At 37.7% G+C, this 22,271-nt stretch overlaps 1 protein-coding gene across 1 annotated transcript in view; it reads left to right on the top strand.

Annotated features, from left to right (window-relative positions):
• urb1 (URB1 ribosome biogenesis homolog) overlaps positions 1-22,271 on the top strand; it is a 323,342-nt gene that overhangs the window by 1,638 nt on the left and 299,433 nt on the right. Inside the window, exons 2-3 of the mRNA XM_039744916.1 lie at positions 5,586-5,725; positions 14,698-14,849. Of these exons, the coding sequence (XP_039600850.1) occupies positions 5,586-5,725; positions 14,698-14,849 (292 nt within the window). The remainder of the gene's footprint in view (positions 1-5,585; positions 5,726-14,697; positions 14,850-22,271) is intronic.

The raw sequence follows: 22,271 nt of genomic DNA, 5'->3' as shown, positions 1-22,271 counted from the left end.
GTCAAGGACATCGCTGTTTTCTTTTAGTGAGCTGCTTCGCCCGCACACCGAAGGAAAGACAACTGTAATAGCCTGTCGGCGTTGTCAAAAAAAAGTCGTCTTCACACTTTACTATTTAGCAGACGAGGAAAGATAACTCAAGATAGATGGTTTCAAACAGGGCCGTCTTAACAGCATCATGAGCCCTGGGCAAAGTAATGCACTGGGGCCCAAACCCACGCAAATAACTCCCAAGAATCAAACCATAAATAGTTGATAGAATTAAGCATAAATTTATTAGTACTTTAAAAAAAATCGATTTTAAAACAATAAAGTGCCATAAATCAAAGGCAAATCAACAAAATGCAATATAGCAAGGTTTGAACAACAAAATCTTCAGCCTATACACAATATGTTGTTATACTATACAAATAACGATATCACAAGAACATTACTATGAATTATTTATTTTTGATAAAGATTTACATAGTTATTTTATTAGTATATAAAATATATGCCATACACCAAAGATTAATCAATGCAAATGTCTAAGCAATGAAAGTTTTGAAAAATAAACATTTCAGTGCATGCACAATAAATTCATTGGTATACTATGTAAATTAAATTGTCAAAAGAAAATTACTATAAATTATTTATTTCCAGCAATCATTCAACACAAACTTTGTGAATTTTCTTTGCCAAACATTTTTTATCAATAGTTTTCAATGTACATCAATGAAAGCCAGTTTAAATGCTGTTGTCCCATTGTGCTGCAAAGCTAATTTTTTTATTATTAATTTAAGCCTTGAAATTGAACATTCTCCTGTACAATTAATAACCATAATATGTATACATATTTCACAATTTCAATATTGGGAAACAGCTTTCAAGTTGTCTGAAATTTTTTTAATACAGACAATGTCATACAGTTTTCATCAATACTTGTGTAGTACTTGAGATGGACACATTCATTTAAAAGATTATTATTATTATTATTATTATTATTGATATCTTGATGTTAAATATTAGAAAGATGTTCACACTTTTTGTCCAGCTAATAATAACCTTTTTTTTGTAATTCACCAAAGAAGGAAAATTAATTTCCAATCAATTGATAAGCTTTTGCATATTTTTTTTAATTCAGATATTAAAGAATCTCGAACAGGAAGAAATGTTTCTACCTTAAATTTTAACTTTTCACTGAAATGTCCTTTTCTGCTCTATCATATCTAGTAAAATGCACACTGCGAACATGCTATTATTTGTTTTTTTTTTATATAGCTATAATCTAAATCTGGACACCTACGCCTGTCTTTTAATTCCTATTTACTAAATTTATTCCTAATTCCTGAAGATAGATTTTGAGAATGTATAAAACGTTCATGACAGTAATTCACATCCTTTGACTGTAAAACACAAAAGAGTGTCATTCCAAAGAATTGCCAGATGGTTAATTTTCCATTTTCTTCCTTAGTCCTTCTGCCTCTCCCCTTGCATTAGCTTCCTGTTTAGTATAAACTGATATAGAATCAAGTGCATGCTTAATTTTCTCAAAATCTAAACATAGAGCACAAACTGCATTAAAATCTAATGGCCATCTTGTGTCAGACAGGTGCTTGACAACAGTATCTTTTCCTAAAGATGAAACTAGAATATTCCATCGAGTTGTTGAAACAGAGAAAAAGGAATATAGACGCTGAATAAAGTCAAACAATTTCACAGATTGTTGAGAACTCTTTACTGTTTTCACTCCCACCAAGTCCAAGCTGTGTCCAGCACAAGGGACATAAATAACAAACTCGTTCATTTCTCAAATCCATGCTTGCAATCTAGTACAGCTTCCAGACATGTTAGATGCATTGTCATATGATTGACCGTGGCAGTTTGATGGGGGAATTGCGTTTTCATTAAGAAAATCTATGACCATGTCTGTTACAGTCTTTTCTGCATTAGAAAATATTGCTATAAATTTAATGAAACATTCCACACGCTCATATCCTTCAATATACCTAACAATAAATGGTACTTGATCAATGTACAAAATGTCTGTGGAGTATAATCCACACTTCCTGAATAATGCTTTGTCTCTTTTATTTCTTTAAGAATAACACAAAGAAAATGCTGTCCCATTAATTCAATAAATCCCTCACAAATACTTGCTGATAAATATGAAGGATTCACCTTTCACAATTTCCATATAGTCTCAAATGCTCTTCCATAAAAAGGGTCAAATTCACTCAGCAGCAGTATACCTAAATAGTTTCCTTTTTTTTGGTAACTCAGTACTTTGATTTTCTCCATGAAATGGCAAACCTTTAGAAACAAGAAAGAAAGTGAATCACAGAAACTACAAGTGTTAATACTTTCTGCCAATGCTCCTCTTCTCAGTGATATTGTTCAAGTAATAAACAATCTATACTCCCACTTTCTTTTGGTAAAGAGAATGAAATATGTCCTCATGCATAAATCATTCTTCATGACACCACATTTAAAGTTCTTGCCTTGTGCCCAGTGCTGTAGTACAAGTAGTCTGGGTGGGAGTTACCAGGCTCCCCACGATTAAATATTACTCAATACTTGAGTTAAAATGCTTGTAAGAGAAAGCTTAATACAGTAATGTCTATATACTTTTTCCCAGTGGCAGCAATAAAACAAATTAACTGTGGTAAATATCTCTTGCGTGGTGAAAGGGAAATGAGCTTAAGCTGACTTCAAATCATGCATGGGATATAAGATGGACAGATCATATCTACTTAATTTTGCAGTAGTAGAAAAAGATTTCAGGTAATTAATCAGTCTGTATAGCAAGACTGAATATTCAGTACATAAGTTGAAATATATGAAACACACATTTGCAAATAAGTCTGCCCTTTCTACTTTCAATTTTTGCAAGATGAGTCCTTAAGTTTGTAGCAGAGCTGTCCAGCAGTAATTAACATCAGATATAGTATTGTATATCAAATGTGCTACAAACTATGCATCTATACTTTTGAGTTGTACTAATCCCAAATAATTGAGACCGGGCTGCAGAGAAGTGAAGGTTCAAGAGGTTATTATTTAATAACTGTGGAGAGCCCAGTACATTATCGGAAGCACTTTGAGGATAAGGATATTTAAACAGTACAAGACTCAAATTATATTCCTTTGGCCAATGTAAAGTAATAGCTTACAATACTAAAAGAGTGTATCTCAACTATGACAATATAAAGAAATTATGTAAGGTTCAAATGCTTCATGAGTCACAAGATAGAATGTAATTTCTAATAAACAGACAATACAAACTTTAATATATGAGAAATAATAAATCTATAAGTATTTCACCATGCATTACTTATTTCTTTTACAGCATGTTGTAAATTGTATATAAATTATATAACCTTTCCCACATATACACTATTACCTTTATATTTTCTCAGTAACTTGTAGTAGTAGGGTGTTGTACCATGTTAGCCATTACAGATGCAATGAGAGTCGAGCAAAAGTAGTCTTAATGCCTTTATCGATGTAAGATTTAAATGTCAAGTTAGAATCAAGAATTACACATTTTCTATTTGGTTGCTTCCATTTAGGAGGATTTCTGTCTTCATTTAGTTTAAGAAGTTAAAAGTAATTTAGTGAGAAGGTGTGATAGATGTTTTTACTAACTGATCCAAACCAAGGGTTTAATCAGGTGCTACAGACATGTATAATTGCATCCGCATGTCATCCACATAAATATAGAGGTTGTGCTGATGCTCAATAATGAACTGACTCTGTGGCATAATTTACATTTAAAATGAGAAGTCCAAGTACAAAACCTTGTGACACACCATAGAGAAAAGTTTTTTTTTTTTGTTAAATCAATCTTCCAAATAAATATGTATAAAACAGTTTAGAATAATTCTAGAAGGAGCAAACCAGTTTTCAAGACAATTCAGAAGTATATTCTAGTCGGTGTATTGAATGCAGCACTTTAATAGAGAAGTAAAACTAAACCATTGTTTTGTTCAGTATTCATTTTAACTGCACCACCCACTAATGCTATTTCACTGCTATAACTTGCTCTGAAATGTGAATTTTTTTAGAAATATTATTTTCATGGAGCAATTTATTTAAACGTGAAAATAGGTCCTTTTTTATTATTTTACTTAGAATCCGCATCAAAATTCAGTTTATTGGCCAGGTATACTAATGTGTACTATGAATTTTTCTTGATGGTGTTGATTCAACATGTGAAGACAATATTTTAATAGGAAAGATAAATATAAGAACATACAATTTAAATATAATGCAACATACAAGAGCAATACAAAAAATAGAGATGGTAGGATTAAAATGTCCAGGCAGTCTAGTATGCAGTTAGGTAGTCATGAATACTCAGTAGGAGCTTGGACCTGATTAGTCAGAATAACTGCATATGGAAAAAGACTGTTGAAGTGATGTGTTTTAGCTTTTACTGCATTCAAGACTTTTGCCAGAGGGAAGTCTTTGGAATTGGTAATGCTCAGAGTGAGTTGGATCTTCAATGATCTCCTGGACTCATGTAGGACTTCAGTGTGTGGTAAGTTATAGCCTGTGATTTTTTCACTGGCTCTGATGATGTGCTGCAGATTGGTTTTAACCTGACCAGAGGCAGCACCAAACCAGACAGGCATACATGATGACTGTGTAGAACTGGACCAATATTAGGAATGGCAGTTTCAGTTTAAAACTTTTGGAAAAAAGTGAAAACTTATGAGACTCTGTTTTGCACATTTTAAAAAAAATCATAGCTTTTATGTAGGTGTTGACACAGGATCTACTAAAAGGACCTGCAGAAGATACTATAACTGAAAAATAAAGAAAATGTCTTATACTTTGACATCTGTGCAGACCATGTGTTTGCTGGGAAAGATTTTAAAAGCTATTATTGGTTGGTAATAACAATCCAATGGTGCCATAGTTTATATAACAGAGACTTACAGTAATGTTAGGTGTTTTACTCTCTGACAGAACAAAGGAAAACTTTACTGCGAGCAACAAAATTGATTAAGAAATTTGTGTAACATATTTGAATAAAGTGGACAGTTTTTCCTGAGGTTCTGCATAAAATTTCAATGGTCCATGTGTGCTCAACAAGCATTGCAAAATTGGCGCTTCTCCCACTTCGTAATCTGTGTCACTTTCCCAATAAAGAATTTACACATTAACTTGCAGTCCACCCGAGTTGACTATTGACCATTGATGATTTTAGTGTAGTGCTGATTTCTTTCTGTAGTGTTTATATGTAATCTGCAGTTATTGAAAACTGAGCTTTTTAAAATTGACCATAGTGATACTTCAAGTCAATACTAACAGAAATCAGTTTAGTTCTTTCATGTGGAGCACTCATCCGAGTATAGAAGGACACCTTTCATTCAGTCACAAAGACAGAGAACAGATCAACAACATTTCTTTATAAGGATGGAGAAAAGCTTCTGTGGATTGTTATCCTATATACCACCATGTTCAATGTACTGAATTGTAAAGTATGTTATTTTGAATGGCACTGACCATTTTACCTTAATTGCTTGAGTTTGCTTAAAGCTTAATGGTTTATTTAAATGTATTTTTCCTTCTAATTTAATTAATGCCATTGGTATTTTCAGGATTGGAGACATTTATTTCAATTGTTCAGAAGTTGCCATCACCTGAAATTTATGATGTTGTTGAAGGTTATATAAAAATATCCATGGAGTGTTCAGAGATCTTCCGTTTAATGGAAGGAAAGCAAAATGAGGAAAGTGAGGTGAGTCTAATAAATTATTTCTACGTTTTGCTTCTTTTTCTTTCTGATACTTTTATGTAATCATAAACTTGTTTTGGCATGAGTGTCTAGTGCAAACACATTGAAATAATTATCGACAGCAGGAGAGTTGTGAGGCATGGAGATTGATGTTGAGAAGAAACAATTGGTATGTTAAAATGACTTGGTGAATGGTGGCTGGAATCCCTGTATTTGCTGTGTAGTCTATATGAGTTTAATAAGCAGTTTTTTTTTTTTTTTTTCTTTCAACCGCCACCCCAATGAAATAATTATCTATATATATAATTCACCATGGCAAGACAACCATGGAAAGCACGCCGGAAGGGGCGTGGATTCACTAAGCCACCAACAAGTGAGACGCCTATGGCGCACGCAGGAAGGAGCCACGACGACAACTCGCAGGGCCACGGCCACCAACTCGGACGCAATGACACAGAAAAAATGGCGTCATTTATATTCGTCTGTCGTAGAGGCCACATGCAGTGCAGGTCAGGTTAATGTCATGTGCATGTCATGCACCACCGAGCTACGTTGACTGTTCATAGAGGCATATTTCTCGCGGAGGTGAATCGCCATACGCAGAGTGTGAAACAGTTTGCGAGGGGTATCCAATGGGATCCTTAAAACAATCCTTAACAACTGAGGTTAAAGCACAATGAAGTAAGCAGTCTTTAAAAACCGACTTTTCGGTTACGACACACGACCGCGTGCACCATAGCAAACTGTTTTACACGCTACATACTGCTATTCGCATCCGCGACAAGCATGCGTCTTCTTAGATGCTCCTGCAGGAACACGGAAGACGTTTTCCTGCCCACCAACACTCCTTTTTCACCGGCCGGTGTCTACCCTCGCTCTCTAGGCATTCACACTGCCTGCCCATTTGCCCGGACGCAAAAACTCACCGACCACCCAGTTAGTCCCTTTCGTCTGTGATAGGAGTCCACATGCATGTCTGAGCCACGCGGCGCTTGTTATGCTGCAGGTTCACTATTGTGTTGTATCTTTTCATTCACTTACTGTTGTATTCTCACACAAACCCGTTTTAGACATCAGTGTCTTTTCAGAAGTGTTTAGCATTCAATAAATAATTATGCATGAGATTGACCATGTGTCTACCCAGTGTAGAGAGGCGTGGGTAAGCCGTTGAACCCCATTCGGGGTGCAAGCTGTGGAATTCCCACTAAGTGTGACTCATACGCTCCCACTCATTGCGACCCTACCCTTTGTGCACACCCCCCTCCTACCGTGGTCGGGTATCTTGGTGGATTATATATATAGAAAAGCAGCCAAAACCGAGGGGTATCCCATGGGGTCCTTAAAACATTCCTTTACAACTGAGGTTAAAACGCAATGAAGTAAGCAGTCTTTAAAAACGAAGTTTTGTTACGACGCACGACACGTGCACCATAGCAAACTGTTTTACACGCTACATACAGCAATTCGCATCCGCAACAAACATGCGTCGTAGATGCTCCTGCACTTTGTTCACACCCCCCCTCCCACCTCGCTACTACCTTGGTCAGGTGTCTTGGTGGATTATATATAGAAAGGCAGCCAAAACCGCACAGCGCAATGAAAAGTCTAGAGTTCCATCTTTTCATTCACTTTCTGTTGTATCCTCAAACACTCCCTTTTTAGACAACTGTCCAGAAGTGTTCAACCATCAATAAATTATGTGGCGTTTGTTATGCTGCGGGTTCACTATTGTGTTGTATTTTTCTCTCTCCAGAGTTCCATCTTTTCATTCGCTTACTGTTGTATTCTCACACCAACCCGTTTTAGACAACCTTGTCTTTCCAGAAGTGTTTATCATTCAATAAATAATTATGCATGAGATTGACCGTGTGTCTACCCATTGTAGAGAGGCGTGGGTAAGCCATTGAACCGCATTCGGGCTGCAAGCCGTTGAATTCCCACTAAGTGCGACTCATACGCTCCCACTGGTTGCGTCCCAACCCTTTGTACACACCCCCCTCCCACCTTGCTACTACTGTGGTTGGGTGTCTTGGTGGATTATACTGTATATAGAAAAGCAGCCAAAACCGCACAGAGCAATGAAAAGTCTACGTTAGTCACAGGTACGTCTGGACTGTGTAAAGATGACGAGTTGGAGGTGGGCACATGAGCGGGCAGTGCATACTGAACGAGAAATCAGCAGACTAGCATGACGGACGGAGCTGAATGGACGTCCTTCTCCTCCCGTTTCACACTCCGCGCCGTGCAACCCCATCCCTCTGTCTGGCAGGAGAAGGCGCGAGGACGGTCCGCCAGTTTTCAGTCAAGGATGATTGTGTGTTGGTTCGTTCCGTGCATTGTTACAATGTTGCTTTTCTTGCTGATTTATTACATTACCGATTTTTCAAATGTTAATTTTCTCCCTGCGCTTAAAAATCATTAAAAAACCGGCCTGATTATGCAGCGTATGGTACGCCGCGGGTTGGCTAGTTTATACAGTAATTATTTATGGTCATTCTTTTAAATACACCATAACAATTTTAATTATAAGTTAAAATTTGTATCAGAGAAGACCAATTGCAATATGAATGTATTTAATTAACAGTTGTAATATTGTATGCAGGTCATTGTCTGCATTTTAAATTGTCTTTAGAATTCCATGCATTCCATTTAGAGGATTTGATAATGTTGTGATGTTATGCTTTCAGTGTTGTTACAGAGAATTTTAGTCAGAAGACACCCGCTATTACTAGGTTTTTCTAAATTTAACTTTAAGTAATGGCCTCTTAGCCATTTATAGCATACTTGAGCTGAATAATAGGTATATGTTAAAGCCAGTTTTTAGGCAAGCTCCCATGCATTAATCATTGGCAATCATTTTACTTTCCAATTGCAGGAAAAAATTATTTAACAGCCTTTTTTGTTTATAAAGTATCATACCCCCAATTTATGAAAAAATATCTGTCCTTCCATTTTAATGTGTTACAGTGAGAAATAAAGAGATAAAAGGAAAAAGGCAGGAGTTACTGTGGGTGTAGAAAGTGATGTAGTAAATCCTCAGTCTGCTGCCATATTTTGATATTACAGTTTGAAGTTACGACTCTTAAGTTGGATATTTTTGTATGGTTAAGACATTTTAAGTTTTGATTGCCTTATATCATTGAACTATATGAGAAAATATAAAAAAAGCTTTAATGTAACTTTAAAGTAGTATGACTTTTAATATTTGCAAGCTTCCCTTTTGCATCAGTTACAGTCTCATGTCTTTTGTAGTATGCTGTAACCATTTTTTGCTGGTTTAATATTTTCACACTCTTCCTTGCAACATTTCTGTAATTACTGCAGGTTACTTGGGAATCAACATTGTCTATTTCTTGCTCTACATTTTTTAAGGGATCTGAGACCGGGGTTTGACTGAGCCACAGAGAGTTTCATTTGTTTTTTTATTTTTTTGTATAAAGATATTCAAGAGTTGCTTTGCCTATATGTATTGAGTTATTATCTTGTTATTCCATCCCCAAACGGCTTATTAGCGAGGCTTCTCTGCTAAAACCAAGTCCATACAGAGTGTGCATCATTCCTCTGGTTGTAGTGAACGTGGACAGTTAGATTTACTTGCCAAAAAGTCAAGGCTGAGAATCCCCGTCTGGTATTGTCAGAGACAACTATTAACCTTGAATGGTTAACATTACAGTTTTCAATAACAAGTCTGTAACATAGTTGGAAACTATCCTTGGGGACCTGAAAAACAAGAGAGAGAGCCACAAACAACAATAAATATTAAATGAGTTCTCAAATTCAATAAAGTCACTAGTAAATCTTCTTGTAAAGTGAAGATGGTATAGATTGGTGTGACCTCTGAAGGCTCAGGTTACATCAGCTGTGGTAGAACTGGATTGGTCTCTCTGACAAAGTAACAGGACAACCTCAGTGACTGACTTAAAGAAGGTCTTAACAGTTCCATCTCTGGGAATCTTCTCTTCAACCTTTCAGACCCTTCCATCATCACTGGTCATGGTCTTTATGATGCGACCCATGGGCCAATTGATCTGATGAACTTGGTGATCCTTCAGCAAGACCAAATTCTCTTCTTGTAGGTTAGGCATTTATTCTCACCAACTTCTGCGGTTTTGTTGAAGGTTCACATACATACTGTTTTGTCCATCTTTTCCAGAAACAGTTAGCAATGTGTTATACATGTCGTGGCTGTCAAAGATTCCATGTGGAGTTGGAATAACCCCAATTTTCTTTGTCAAAATGGCAGCTGGGGTCAGAATAACAGGAGACTGTGGATCTGAAGAAATCGGGCTTAAGGGCCTTGAATTAATTATCTCTGTCACTTCAGCAAGGAAAGTGGTTAACACCTTGTGAGTCAAGTGAGAAGTGTTCACTTCAATTAACATGGAGTTCTGCTCCTTATTGAGGAAGCTTGCTTTATTCAAATGACCACCCACTCCCAGCAGATCTGTTTTCTGTATTTCATCTCTTCTGGGAAGGTTTCCTTCTGTAGGTGATGGATAATGTTTATCTCCGCTAGCTCAAGTTCAGACATATTTGGCGGCTCTTTACACACGTGGCAACCATGGCAGATCCGTGGCTCACTTGTCTTGTGGAAACACCTAGTTATGTGGGTTAAATGAGCCATCGTGTGTACAAGTTTTGTCCAAGAAGACAATCATTCGAAGCAGTGTGACCCAAGGATTATGGTTAAGCGAGTCATGGTGTGCAGAGAGGTGACTTCAGGATGAATTTCAGGATCATTATCTGTATATTTGAGAGGGTACGTACTGTAAGATATTGCAGGAGGCTTACTTATCAGAAACTCTGGTCCCGAGAGCTAAGAAGTCTTAGCGAGAAGAGCAGAAGCAATATCTGCAGGGTTCATGTCAGACGGTACTGCCATTGTTAAGTGTTTGCTGGTCTTCCTTATGCGCTGTACCCTGTTGGCAACATGCACATAAAATCTCTTTTCTGTCTGTATAAAATTTGATAGCATCAATTTTAGTGTTCATCTCATTCAACAGAAATTCAGCCATTTCTACAACTAATGTTGCACCACACAGTTCAAGTCTGGGGATGGTTATGTACAGGTCTTGGAGACAGTTTGGCTTTTTCCAACAGAAAACCTACATGGGTTTGTCCTTCAGGATCAGTCACCCTAAGATAGGCAATCATAGCTATAGCTTCTGTGGATGCATCTAAAATATAAAATAAGATATGGATTTCTCTAATTTAACAATGTCAGTGAAGCAGAGAAATATCAATGCAGGATGTAAAGGTGTTCTAAAGCCTTTAGGGATTCTTTCCACATTTCCCATTTTGACCTTGGGTACACAGGTAATGATGCATCCCAGTCCCTTTCCTCATCAGTGAGCTCCTAGAATATTGCTCTTCCTTGAACGGTTATTGGAGTCACAAAACCTTTGTTGGCCATACAGGCTGTTTACTACAGACATGACTCCACGTCTGGTGAATGGCCTTTCATTTTGTTAAACTTGGAAAGTGAATGTGTCAGAAGTCACTTCCCTGTGCAGGCCAAGACTTTGTTGCAAAGGTGGTACATCCACTCTTGGGTCTAAGCCCTACAAATCCCTTGCATGGTCATCAGGGTGGAAGGCCTTCATGACACTGTTGCTATTGGATTATGTTTTATGAAGCCTAAGCTTGGGCTGAGATAAGAGCAGCTTGGTTCTCTTGAGCAAATCAATAGCTCCTTCAGCTGTTGGCAAGGATTTAAGTCCATCATCTACATAGAATTCTCTTTCTACAAAGTATTGGGCATCAGAGCCATATTCTTCTTCTCCTTCTCTAGCAGTTCTAAGCCCATATGTTGCTATTGCTGGGGACGGGGTGTTTCTAAAAACATGGACTCTCATATGGTAGTCTATGACTTCATCACTGATGTCATTGTTATGATGACAGTGGAACCTGAAGTAGATTCGGTGATCTTGTTTTTTAACAAAGAAGCAATGGAATATCTGTTGTCCGCTGTCACTGCAAAGGGTTCTTTCTTGAACCGTGTAACCACTCTGATAAGATTGTTAGTTAGGTATGAACCTGTTAAAGGTACATTGTTGAGAGATATGCCTCTGCACTGTGCGTGTGAACCAAAGAACACTCATTTGTCCTGGCTTGTGAGGATGGTGTATACTAAAGGATGGAATATACTGACCTCCTTCACCTTCCCTCAGTGGTGGAGCTTTTTTGGTTTGATTGTTGTCCAGTATCTTCTGCATGAATGCTATGAAGTGCTTTTTCATCTCTGGTTGGTTCTTCAGTGTTCTCTTCAGTGAAGCAAATCTTGACACTGCTTGCTCACGATTATTTGGAAGAAAGGGCCTTGGAGTGTGGAAGGGTAATGGAGCTACCCAACTGTTAGAACTATCTTCATGATTTTGATGAACTCCATATCTTGAACAGAAGGAGCTACCTTATTGTCATCACTGGTGGCCTGGAAAATTGTATGACCAAGGTTGTCTTCAGACATATCCATACTGAGCTCTTGTATGTTATCAAGCATCTCTGTGTGCAGATTAGGCCTCTCTTTTTCTCTCTCTCTCTCTCAATAGTGGCATGGGCATTGCCTGAAGTAAGAGACACACCCCCTTCCAACCACACTTGTCTTGTAAGAATGAATGCTGTACCAAAACAGGCTAGTAACAATATTAACACAGGCTCCTGTAGCAGCACACTTGCTATCACATAATGTGCTGCCCAGGTTTCACATTTTTTGTAGACTGTACATGATTTTTCTCCGTTATCTCTGCTTTGCTCAGTCCCTATTACCTTCTGTTCTGTTTTTTGTTTTGTTTTTTATTTCTAGTTGGAACAAACTGTTTTGCACATTTTCCCTGTGCTTACATGAATTTTCTCTTAGAAGCTCTGTTTTTCTCCAGTATTCCAAAAACATTCATATTAGGTTAATTGGTGATTCAAAAGTGAATGTACATGTGGATGTAGGCATGAGTGTGCTTTGTCATGGATTACCATCTCTGCTGTGGTTGGTAATTTAGCTTCAGATGGTGCTGGGACAGACCCTGCTAGGCATTTAATGGTTGCATTTGAAATTGGAATATTCATAAGTAGCAAACTGATGGTCTATTGGCACATACAAAAAAGTATTCAAATATTATATTTCTTATACTCCTCAATATTTTCATTCTGATGTTCCTGGTAATATGCTGATCTATGTCAACCAGGCCTCTATATCTCCGGCAGTGTCCTTTAGCCCTCTCAGGGGAAGACCAAGATATCTCCAAGGCAGTTTAAAGATGTGATCCCTCCAGGATGTCCTAGGTCAGTCCCTTCTGAGTTTTGCCTTTTACACCCCCAAGGAAATCATCCAGGAGCAGTTTAACCAGACCACCCCAACTGGCTCCTCTTGATCTAGAGAAATGGCAGTTCTACTCTGTGTAAAAAGACAACAAACAATGATAAAGGTTTGGGGTTCCGTCAGGAAAGTACGGTCAGTCAGGTTGTGATGACACGCAGACAATTTGAGGTGGGCACTGAAGTGCACAGGTGAGATGCTGGGAAGCAATCGTGGTGTTGAATGGGAGAAATGATGTCATCAGGAGGGGACCAGAGGTAAGAAAGGAACCTGGAAGTGGTTGGTTTCTTTAGGTGTTTGGGTAATCTCATGGTAGCAGTGCTTCATCTTTTCTAAAGAAAAAAAAGAGAGGTTAGTACCTTGCCATTTTCCCTTGGCATGACATGTTGCGGTGCGCATCGGGTCCTTAAGCTGCTCCCTATGCACTCGTGCGTGACATCTGATATTAGTCCATATTTCTGTAAATGGCATTTTAATATTGCCATGTTTGTATTTAGCAAAACCTTTAAGCAAGATGCAAAGTTTCTGCTGAATATTAATAATAGATTCACGTCAACATTTATATTAATAAAAATAACTGTGTTCTGTATGCTCAAAAAATCTTGCCTTTGTCAGCTTTTTACATGTAGGCTTGTAGTACTACGGTGTTGTACCATGTTAGCCATTATGAATGTAGCGAGAAGTCAAGCAAAATGACACCTTTTTTTGGCTAACTAAAAAGATTACAATATGCAAGCTTTCGAGGCAACTCGGGCCCCTTCTTCAGGCAAGATGTAATCTTCTTTCCTGTTGAAGGGGCCTGAGAGGCCTCAAAATGTTGCATATTGTAATCTTTTTAGTTAGCCAATAAAATGTGTCATTTTGCTTGACTTCTCACTATATGTAGGCTTGAAATTGTATTTGTTTATAACCTAAAACTCAGAATTCATTGATTAATAAAAGCATCTCCAAAACAGGCTTATATGTATGCAAAGTGTCTGAATAATACATTTATTGAATACAGTAACTGTTAGCCTAATTATGATGAAAAGTGTTGTATTCTTTTCATTTTGCACCAAATACTGTGTTTAATTTTTAGCTAAACAGGACTCTTACAAAGGTGAGCTGGTTTGATTTTGGTGTGTGCACAGTATATCAATGTCTAAAACAGTTTTATCAGAAGGACAAAAAAAGCCACAAGGAAATGTGTTGATAAAGACAGATCATGCAGCTTGACATGTTTCTTCCAGTACTTTATAGCATCCTAAGGAAGATCTGGACAATCATTTTGAACAGCTTTGGACTTCTTTTAAAACCATGATAGAAACTTAACATCTGGCATGTTAAATTAAAAAAAAAAAAATTCAGTGCTAATGCTCTGAGATGTATAGTTTTAAGATATTAAGTAGCTTTTTATATGGGTGTGTTAAGATTATTTTATGTGTGTCTCTAGAATGTAATGGGTATTCAGGGGTGGTGGTTGGGTGTACAAGTGGTGAGCTGGCATCTGTCAAAGATTAGTTCTTGCCTTGCACCTGATACTGAACATCATAGTCTTTCTCCAGTTGACCAAAAGTTAGTTTTAGGGTGTTTGGAAAATTTACAGGTGGGTGTTTTTTGTTAGTCACTAAAATCTTCTTTATATATGATTCAACTATTAAGATTGTTTATTTCATTTATTTTTTAGATGATTTTGATATTTATGACTTTGGAAGCAATTTTACTCCGTACAGCAAGTGATTTGTCACATTTCAGCATGGTTGGCACAGCCATTGTGAAAAAATTGCTCACATGCCATATGAAACATATATACTCGGCACTGTACTCTGAAAATCACAGGTAACGTTCCATTTTCTGACTTCTGTTTGTCAAATCAGTAAATGTATAATGCAAATTTTTATTTCTTTTTTTTCTAAAAATGTATTGCTGAAAAGTTAATTTATCATAAAATGCAAGTAATGAACTGCTTGCCACAAGTGCTGAGTCTGTCCACCGTTTTACTGTTTGACTAGATAATCATGGAAAAACATTTTCAGTCCTGACTGGATAACAGGTCCATTTTGCTTACTGCTCAAACATAGACCTTTTTCACATTTGTTGTTAATAAGAACTAAAGACATTTGGTATTAATTTCAAAATTCTCCAAACATGCTTACATCTGTTGGTTCAATATATACATTACTGGTCCATGGTAGTATTTATGAAAATATGTAGTGTTCTTTTATTATTAACATCAGAGTTTTCTGGTTATCATTGTATTTAAATATAAGATTAGAAAGTTGTTTGGCTAATCCTGTGGCAAACTAGCAGTTACGAATACTGTGGAAGATGAGGGTGCTCTTGAACCATCCCTGTATCCAGCGCAATATCAGAGCAGCCAAAGATATGCAAAAAAGTATTAAAGGTTAGGTTTCGGGTTCTTATTAAAGAAAGATAAGTACTAAAGGGAAGGTTAGACATTTGGGAAAAGTACAAAGAAAACTGAGACAGTTACAGGTGTTCTCCATGGTCCCTGTTCTCCATTTTTTAGCAATCTTATAGACTGTTGATTTTGATTCTCCACAGCTACATTATGACACCTTTTTTTCCCCTTTCACCTATTATTTGAGTGTCCAGCACTTGCACTATTGCTGCTTTCATATTTAAATTGTCTCAGACACTGAAGTGGTTTAACCTCTTTAAGCATTTGACCCAAGCGTCACTCAGGCTGTAAAAACAGTCATAAAAGCGTTAGTCCCGAGTGTCACTCAGGCAATGGTATAGACGCCTCTCGTGTAAGACTCAAGGAGTACTTGGGCTGTAAAAGTGCCAACAGAGTTATTGCTGAGCATTACTTGGGCAACGATATAGGCTTGTCTTGTAAGCATCAGGCCTGAGCATTACCCGGGCAATGGTGTAGACGTGCCTTCTTCTAGCCTCATAATGGCATCTCATAAGAAATGCCTCTCAGAAGTGATGCTGAGGTAAGTCTGTCTTCAGGCAGTGAAATTGAAATTGTCAGTGAAACAGAAAGTGATTCTTGTGAATCTGAAAGTGACGCTTGTGTCACTTGCATCTATGCAGTGTGCTGTTCATATTATTATTAGTAGTATTATTTATTTGCATCATTTTTATACTTTCTACACTTCTGTCTTTATAGTTTTAGTGTGTTGCACATTTAACAGTAGAAAGATTACATTTAATAAAAGTGTCATTTTTCAAGCCAAAAAAGCAACACTTTTCACTGTACATGTCTTTTTGAGAAAAAATGCATGCTAACGTGGTTAACCAATGCCAGAATCACTTTGATTCAGGAGATGTCTCTTTATTCAGGGAACACCAGGGTAAATAATCCTAGCAGCCCCTTATTATGGACTGAAAGGCCCATGTCTCCAAAGTAGCATTACAGTTGCCTTCATTCTTTGAGGGTAGGTGTATTTTCCTTGTTTGACTATGTGTGCTCTAGTGATTTTCAGTACTTGCCATCTTTGATGCATCCTAGGGAAACATTCCAAGTGTCTTCCTGTACATAACACACTATTCTTCCGTGGTGGTCCACCTGTGTGTACCCCTGACATGGCACCCTCTAATTCTTTAGAGGAAGTCCTAAAATTAGTTTCAAAATCGGGGCCAATAATTGCAAGGAGACACTCTGTACAGAAAAATACAGTTCTGTCATCTTCCTGCACACTTTGTGCCTGGTCTCATCTGGAACAGTCTATGAAGGTTTGGAAGACATTAAAGCAGTCATCAAGACAAAAAACACATTTTAGGTTTGACAGTTCAATGAAACCCAAGTTTTCCTGTGAAGTCTAATATTAGATATACTAGAATGTTTGATCTGGGTTAAAGTTATAAACCTTACTTGGGATAGAGTGCAGTGCTTGCTTTTTTGCCACATGGTTGTTTGTCATTGCCCAGTATTACTCTATTTGCTGTGTAAGAGCAACAGGTTGAAGTATATTCTTGTGATAAAATCAAAACAAAAATTGACATGGGTTGCTTAGTGGATTCATATTATTCAGTGTTAATTGAATAACTGTTTAGTGTAATATTTCATATATAGTCCAAATTTCAGGGAAACATAAGATTGTTCCTCTTAAATTCAGGGTTGCATTCAGATTTTCATCAGTTTTACTAATTTGTCATAGCACACTTAAAAATGTCATTACAGTTGAAGGTAATATATAGCCAAGTTTGCTATTTCTTTCCAAAACCACTCCCAATAAGCTACATTTGTTTTATTTGAGCTGTCATTCTCTGATTCATCCTTAAGGTTCTGTGAATTCTCCAAAGCATAATACAATTAAACTCTTTCCAGTCATAAAGAAAGCTTACATTAGTAAGGTTTTCCTTAATGAATCTTCTAGCCCAAAGATGTAGGAATACTGTGAGGTATGAGGGTATAGAATTCTGAGGGTATTTTTGTATATTTTCTGACAGTAAATAGCACAATATTTAACACATAAAACGGAAAACCATTTGATTAATGTATATGACTCCTAGCTTAGCATGTCGGCATTCTGTGCTAACTCATTGCAGTGAGAATGAGCATTTATTCAGTCTGTTAGAATATTAATATTTTCATGGTAGTGAAATGCTAGTGGCAGCATTTCTCATAGATTAAAACAATACAATTCCAAGTTAATGAGATAGCAGGGCGAATTAAATAATCAGCTTGTTCTCATTCAAGGTGTTCTTCTGTTGTATTGTGCAGTCTGCATTTGTCTTTGTGTTTTTATTGATTTTATGTGAAGCAAATAACATTACATACATTCAAGTCAAACTTAACAAACCAAAATTTAACCCCCACCCAAGAGAGAGAGAGTAGAGCCAACAATCAGAGCAAATCTTCAAAAGCAGCAATGAGGGGAGTATCCTTTTCCCTGACATAGAAGCTTATTCTAAAAATGTTATTGATTAAATCCTACCATATATTAAAAACGTTTTCAACAGATCCTCTAAGTGAGAATTTGCTTTATTCCATGTTGAAGTAGTATAAAGCATCGGTTACCCACTGACTTAAAAGTGGTGGGTTGGGATTCTTTCTTTTGAGCAAGATAAGTCTATGTGCTCGTAGTTGGGTATAGGCAATTACAGTTTGTTTTTCCTTCTCCACTTTAAGCCCTTCTGGGAGTACATCAAACACAGCTGTTAAAGGGTTAGGAGTGATTGTGATACCAAGGCTGTCTGAGAGACATTCAAAGATTTTTGTCCAAAATTATGTTAATTTGGTGCACTTCCAAAACATGTGGCCCAGTGAGGCTGAAAATAGATTGCCACGTTCACAGGTTGAATCTTGTCCTGGATACATTTTGGACAATTTTCAATGAGATAAATGCGCTTGATAAAAGATTATGAGTTGAATGATTGAATGCTTTGTGCATATGGCGCTAGAGGGTTTTCTATGTATGGCTCCCTACCACTCATTTTCTGAAATATTAAGGGAAAGGTCTTTTCTCCACCGTACCCTGGGATCTTTGAAAGAAAGGATGTTTTTAATATATTAAAGAGATGCTATCTGAATCTTCAAGACTGACCAATATTTCATCTGGAATAGAAATCGGTTGGAGGTGAGAAAAATTTGGCAGGTTCTGTTTAGCAAAGTTTCTAATTTGAAAGTAGTGGAAAAATTGTGTTGATTAGAAGTTAAATTTAAAGAATAATTGTTAGTAGGATCCAAAGACATTGTCTATGTACATTTCTCTTAAGTGTTTTAATCCTGGTCATTTTCAAAACATTGAATACTATGTGTGCTTGAGAGGGTAAAAAAAAGTGGTTGACATATAGAGGTGCAACAGATAATGAGCGAATGAAGGGCAATTGGATTACTAGTGTATTGACAATAATTTGTATATACTGGAGCACAAAGCAGGGAATATAAAGAAGTACTGCAGATTTTAATTCTATTACAGACTAGGCTTGTGTATTTGTCAATTTGTGATGTCCAGGGGCCTCGTGTATAACACAGAATTGTGTAGAATTCGCACTATAACATGACGTAAGCATAAAAGCCGAAATGTGTTAACGCACAGAAAATTCCAGATGCAGGAATCTGTGCGTACTCCAACTTCCGTGTTCTTCCTCTCCATAAATCCCGATCAGCGTGAAAACTAACGCACGTGCACGCGCCTTCTGTCTAGCCCCGTCTCCTCCCAGAATTACGCTTCTTTGAATATGCAAATCAATATAAATAGACCTTAAGCTTAGCGTTCTGTGAAAAGGCAATGGCAAAAGCAAGAGGGAAAATATAAGAATTTCAGAGAATACCAAGTGGAGGCGAAGTTAAACGTACTATTTGTTGGTTTATACAGTGGTATAATCAACAAAAGGAAGTTGATCGAGTGACATAGCGTGTTTAGAGAAACAAGCTCAAGTTCACAAAGTCGCACAGTGCCCGACATAAAAAAAGTAGTTGTCACATATCAAAGTCACCGTGAAAAGGCGAGACGTAGCCCACTGTCCGAGTGTCATATGGAAGCTTATTAGGTTACAGTGAGAAAAAAAGGCACAGAGTAGGAAAAAAGCACGAAATGTTAACTTCAATCTTGAAATATTCACTTTAATCACGTAGTTTATTTTGTCATTAAAGTAGAACATAAACTTCATCTTAAAATCGTTTAATTTACAAGTTCCTCAAATCCCATCGTAAATAAAGTAGCACGTTTAAATGCTTTGTTTTGTATTTGATCTTCAATGTGCTGTATGTGTGTGAATCACTATGTGCTTCTATTCTTTGTCTTTCTTCGACAGGACACAGAATCCATTACATTTCGTGATATTACAGCTCTCTGAATAATTAAAATACTGAGATGTATACGTGGTATCTTTTTCATGATGATAGGAGTTAAAGCACGTCATTAAACAGGGGAACACGGTGCGTGATTGTGCACCTTCGATGAAATTACTGTAGCAGTGCTGTCTCTTTCAAACATACTATCCTCCAATTCCTGTCCTTACTTTTCTTTCTCCAAATACCCAGTGTCCACACAATCAGCTCTGTAATAGACGTTAAGCCATCTGTAAGCTTACAACGACGATTCTTCAAAACTTTTAAGGAACATTGAAATATCGTCATAGTACGTGTTTAATTATTCTATCCATCTATCCTTCCAGTGTTGCGCCATCTTCAGCAAATTATACAGTGCGAGGCAAGAACAATACATGAACTTGCTAGCGCTGCGGCACAGTGTCCTCACGTGTTTTAAGTATTAAAAATACAGATTATTTAAATGAAGTTAAAGTTGTATCTGTATAATATAATCAACATATTTTGCTGCATTTCATCTTAAAAATGATATCATCATCATATGTAAATACATGCTTTATAAAGTGGCGCAGGTTGTGCAATATAACTGTAGTGCAAGTTTACAGTGGGGTTATTGTACTTCTAAGTACAAACAGTTCTACAAGGAGCAATTGATTAAGTGCGTTTAAAGTTCTTGGGATGAAACTGTTTCTGAACTACGAGGTATGTTCAGGAAAGGTTTTGAAACGTTTTGCCGTGGCTGAGGTAGCGTGTGCTTGAAGCTGTATACTGATAATTCTCTTTCCGATCAGCTGCTGCTGTGATTCACACTCGGATACAGTGATATAAATACTCTGAGTGGTGCAGTGAGAGTAATACGGAAAAAGATGATCCGCTGTGGCAACTCCTAACGGGAGCAGCTGAAAGAAGAAGGTGCAGTGATAGTAACAACGCTAAATCAGTTATGGTATTTGGAATACTATGGCAATTCCCTGGACCATTATATTGTTACAAGTTAATTACAATCAGATGCATCTATACTAATAAAAGGCAAAGCTGACTGACTGACTGACTGACTGACTCATCACTAATTCTCCAACTTCCCGTGTGGGTAGAAGGCTGAAATTTGGCAGGCTCATTCCTTACAGCTTCCTTACAAAAGTTGGGCAGGTTTCAAAATTCTACGCGTAATGGTCATAACCAGAAGCTATTTTTCTCCATTTACTGTCATGGAGTTGAGCTCGAAAGCCGTGGGGGGCGGAGTTTTGTGTGACATCATCACGCCTCCCACGTAATCACATGAACTGACTGTCAACGCAGTGCGTAGAAAACCAGGAAGACCTCCAAAAAGCGCTGAAGAAAACATGCATTATACACTCACCTAAAGGATTATTAGGAACACCATACTAATACGGTGTTTGACCCCTTTCGCCTTCAGAGCTGCCTTAATTCTACGTGGCATTGATTCAACAAGGCACTGAAAGCATTCTTTAGAAATGTTGGCCCATATTGATAGGATAGCATCTTGCAGTTGATGGAGATTTGTGGGATGCACATCCAGGGCACGAAGCTCCCGTTCCACCACATCCCAAAGATGCTCTATTGGGTTGAGATCTGGTGACTGTGGGGGCCATTTTAGTACAGTGAACTCATTGCCATGTTCAAGAAACCAATTTGAAATGATTTGAGCTTTGTGACATGGTGCATTATCCTGCTGGAAGTAGCCATCAGAGGATGGATAAATGGTGGTCATGAAGGGATGGACATGGTCAGAAACAATGCTCAGGTAGCCCGTGGCATTTAAACGATGCCCAATTGGCACTAAGGGGCCTAAAGTGTGCCAAGAAAACATCCCCCACACCATTACACCACCACCACCACCAGCCTGCACAGTGGTAACAAGGCATGATGGATCCATGTTCTCATTCTGTTTACGCCAAATTCTGACTCTACCATTTGAATGTCTCAACAGAAATCGAGACTCATCAGACCAGGCAACATTTTTCCAGTCTTCAACTGTCCAGTTTTGGTGAGCTTGTGCAAATTGTAGCCTCTTTTTCCTATTTGTAGTGGAGATGAGTGGTACCCGGTGGGGTCTTCTGATGTTGTAGCCCATCCGCATCAAGGTTGTGCGTGTTGTGGCTTCACAAATGCTTTGCTGCATTCCTCGGTTGTAACGAGTGGTTATTTCAGTCAAAGTTGCTCTTCTATCAGCTTGAATCAGTCAGCCCATTCTCCTCTGACCTCTAGCATCAACAAGGCATTTTCGCCCACATGACTGCTGCATACTGGATGTTTTTCCCTTTTCACACCATTCTTTGTAAACCCTAGAAATGGTTGTGCGTGAAAATCCCAGTAACTGGGCAGATTGTGAAATACTCAGACCGGCCCGTCTGGCACCAACAACCATGCCACGTTCAAAATTGCTTAAATCACCTTTCTTTCCCATTCTGACATTCAGTTTGGAGTTCAGGAGATTGTCTTGACCAGGACCACACCCCTAAATGCATTGAAGCAACTGCCATGTGATTGGT

Source organism: Polypterus senegalus, chromosome 2 (genome assembly GCF_016835505.1).
Source record: "Polypterus senegalus isolate Bchr_013 chromosome 2, ASM1683550v1, whole genome shotgun sequence".
Classification (NCBI taxonomy): domain Eukaryota; kingdom Metazoa; phylum Chordata; class Cladistia; order Polypteriformes; family Polypteridae; genus Polypterus; species Polypterus senegalus.
Note: the sequence above shows the minus strand (reverse complement) of the source record. Positions and strands in the feature narration are given on the sequence as shown.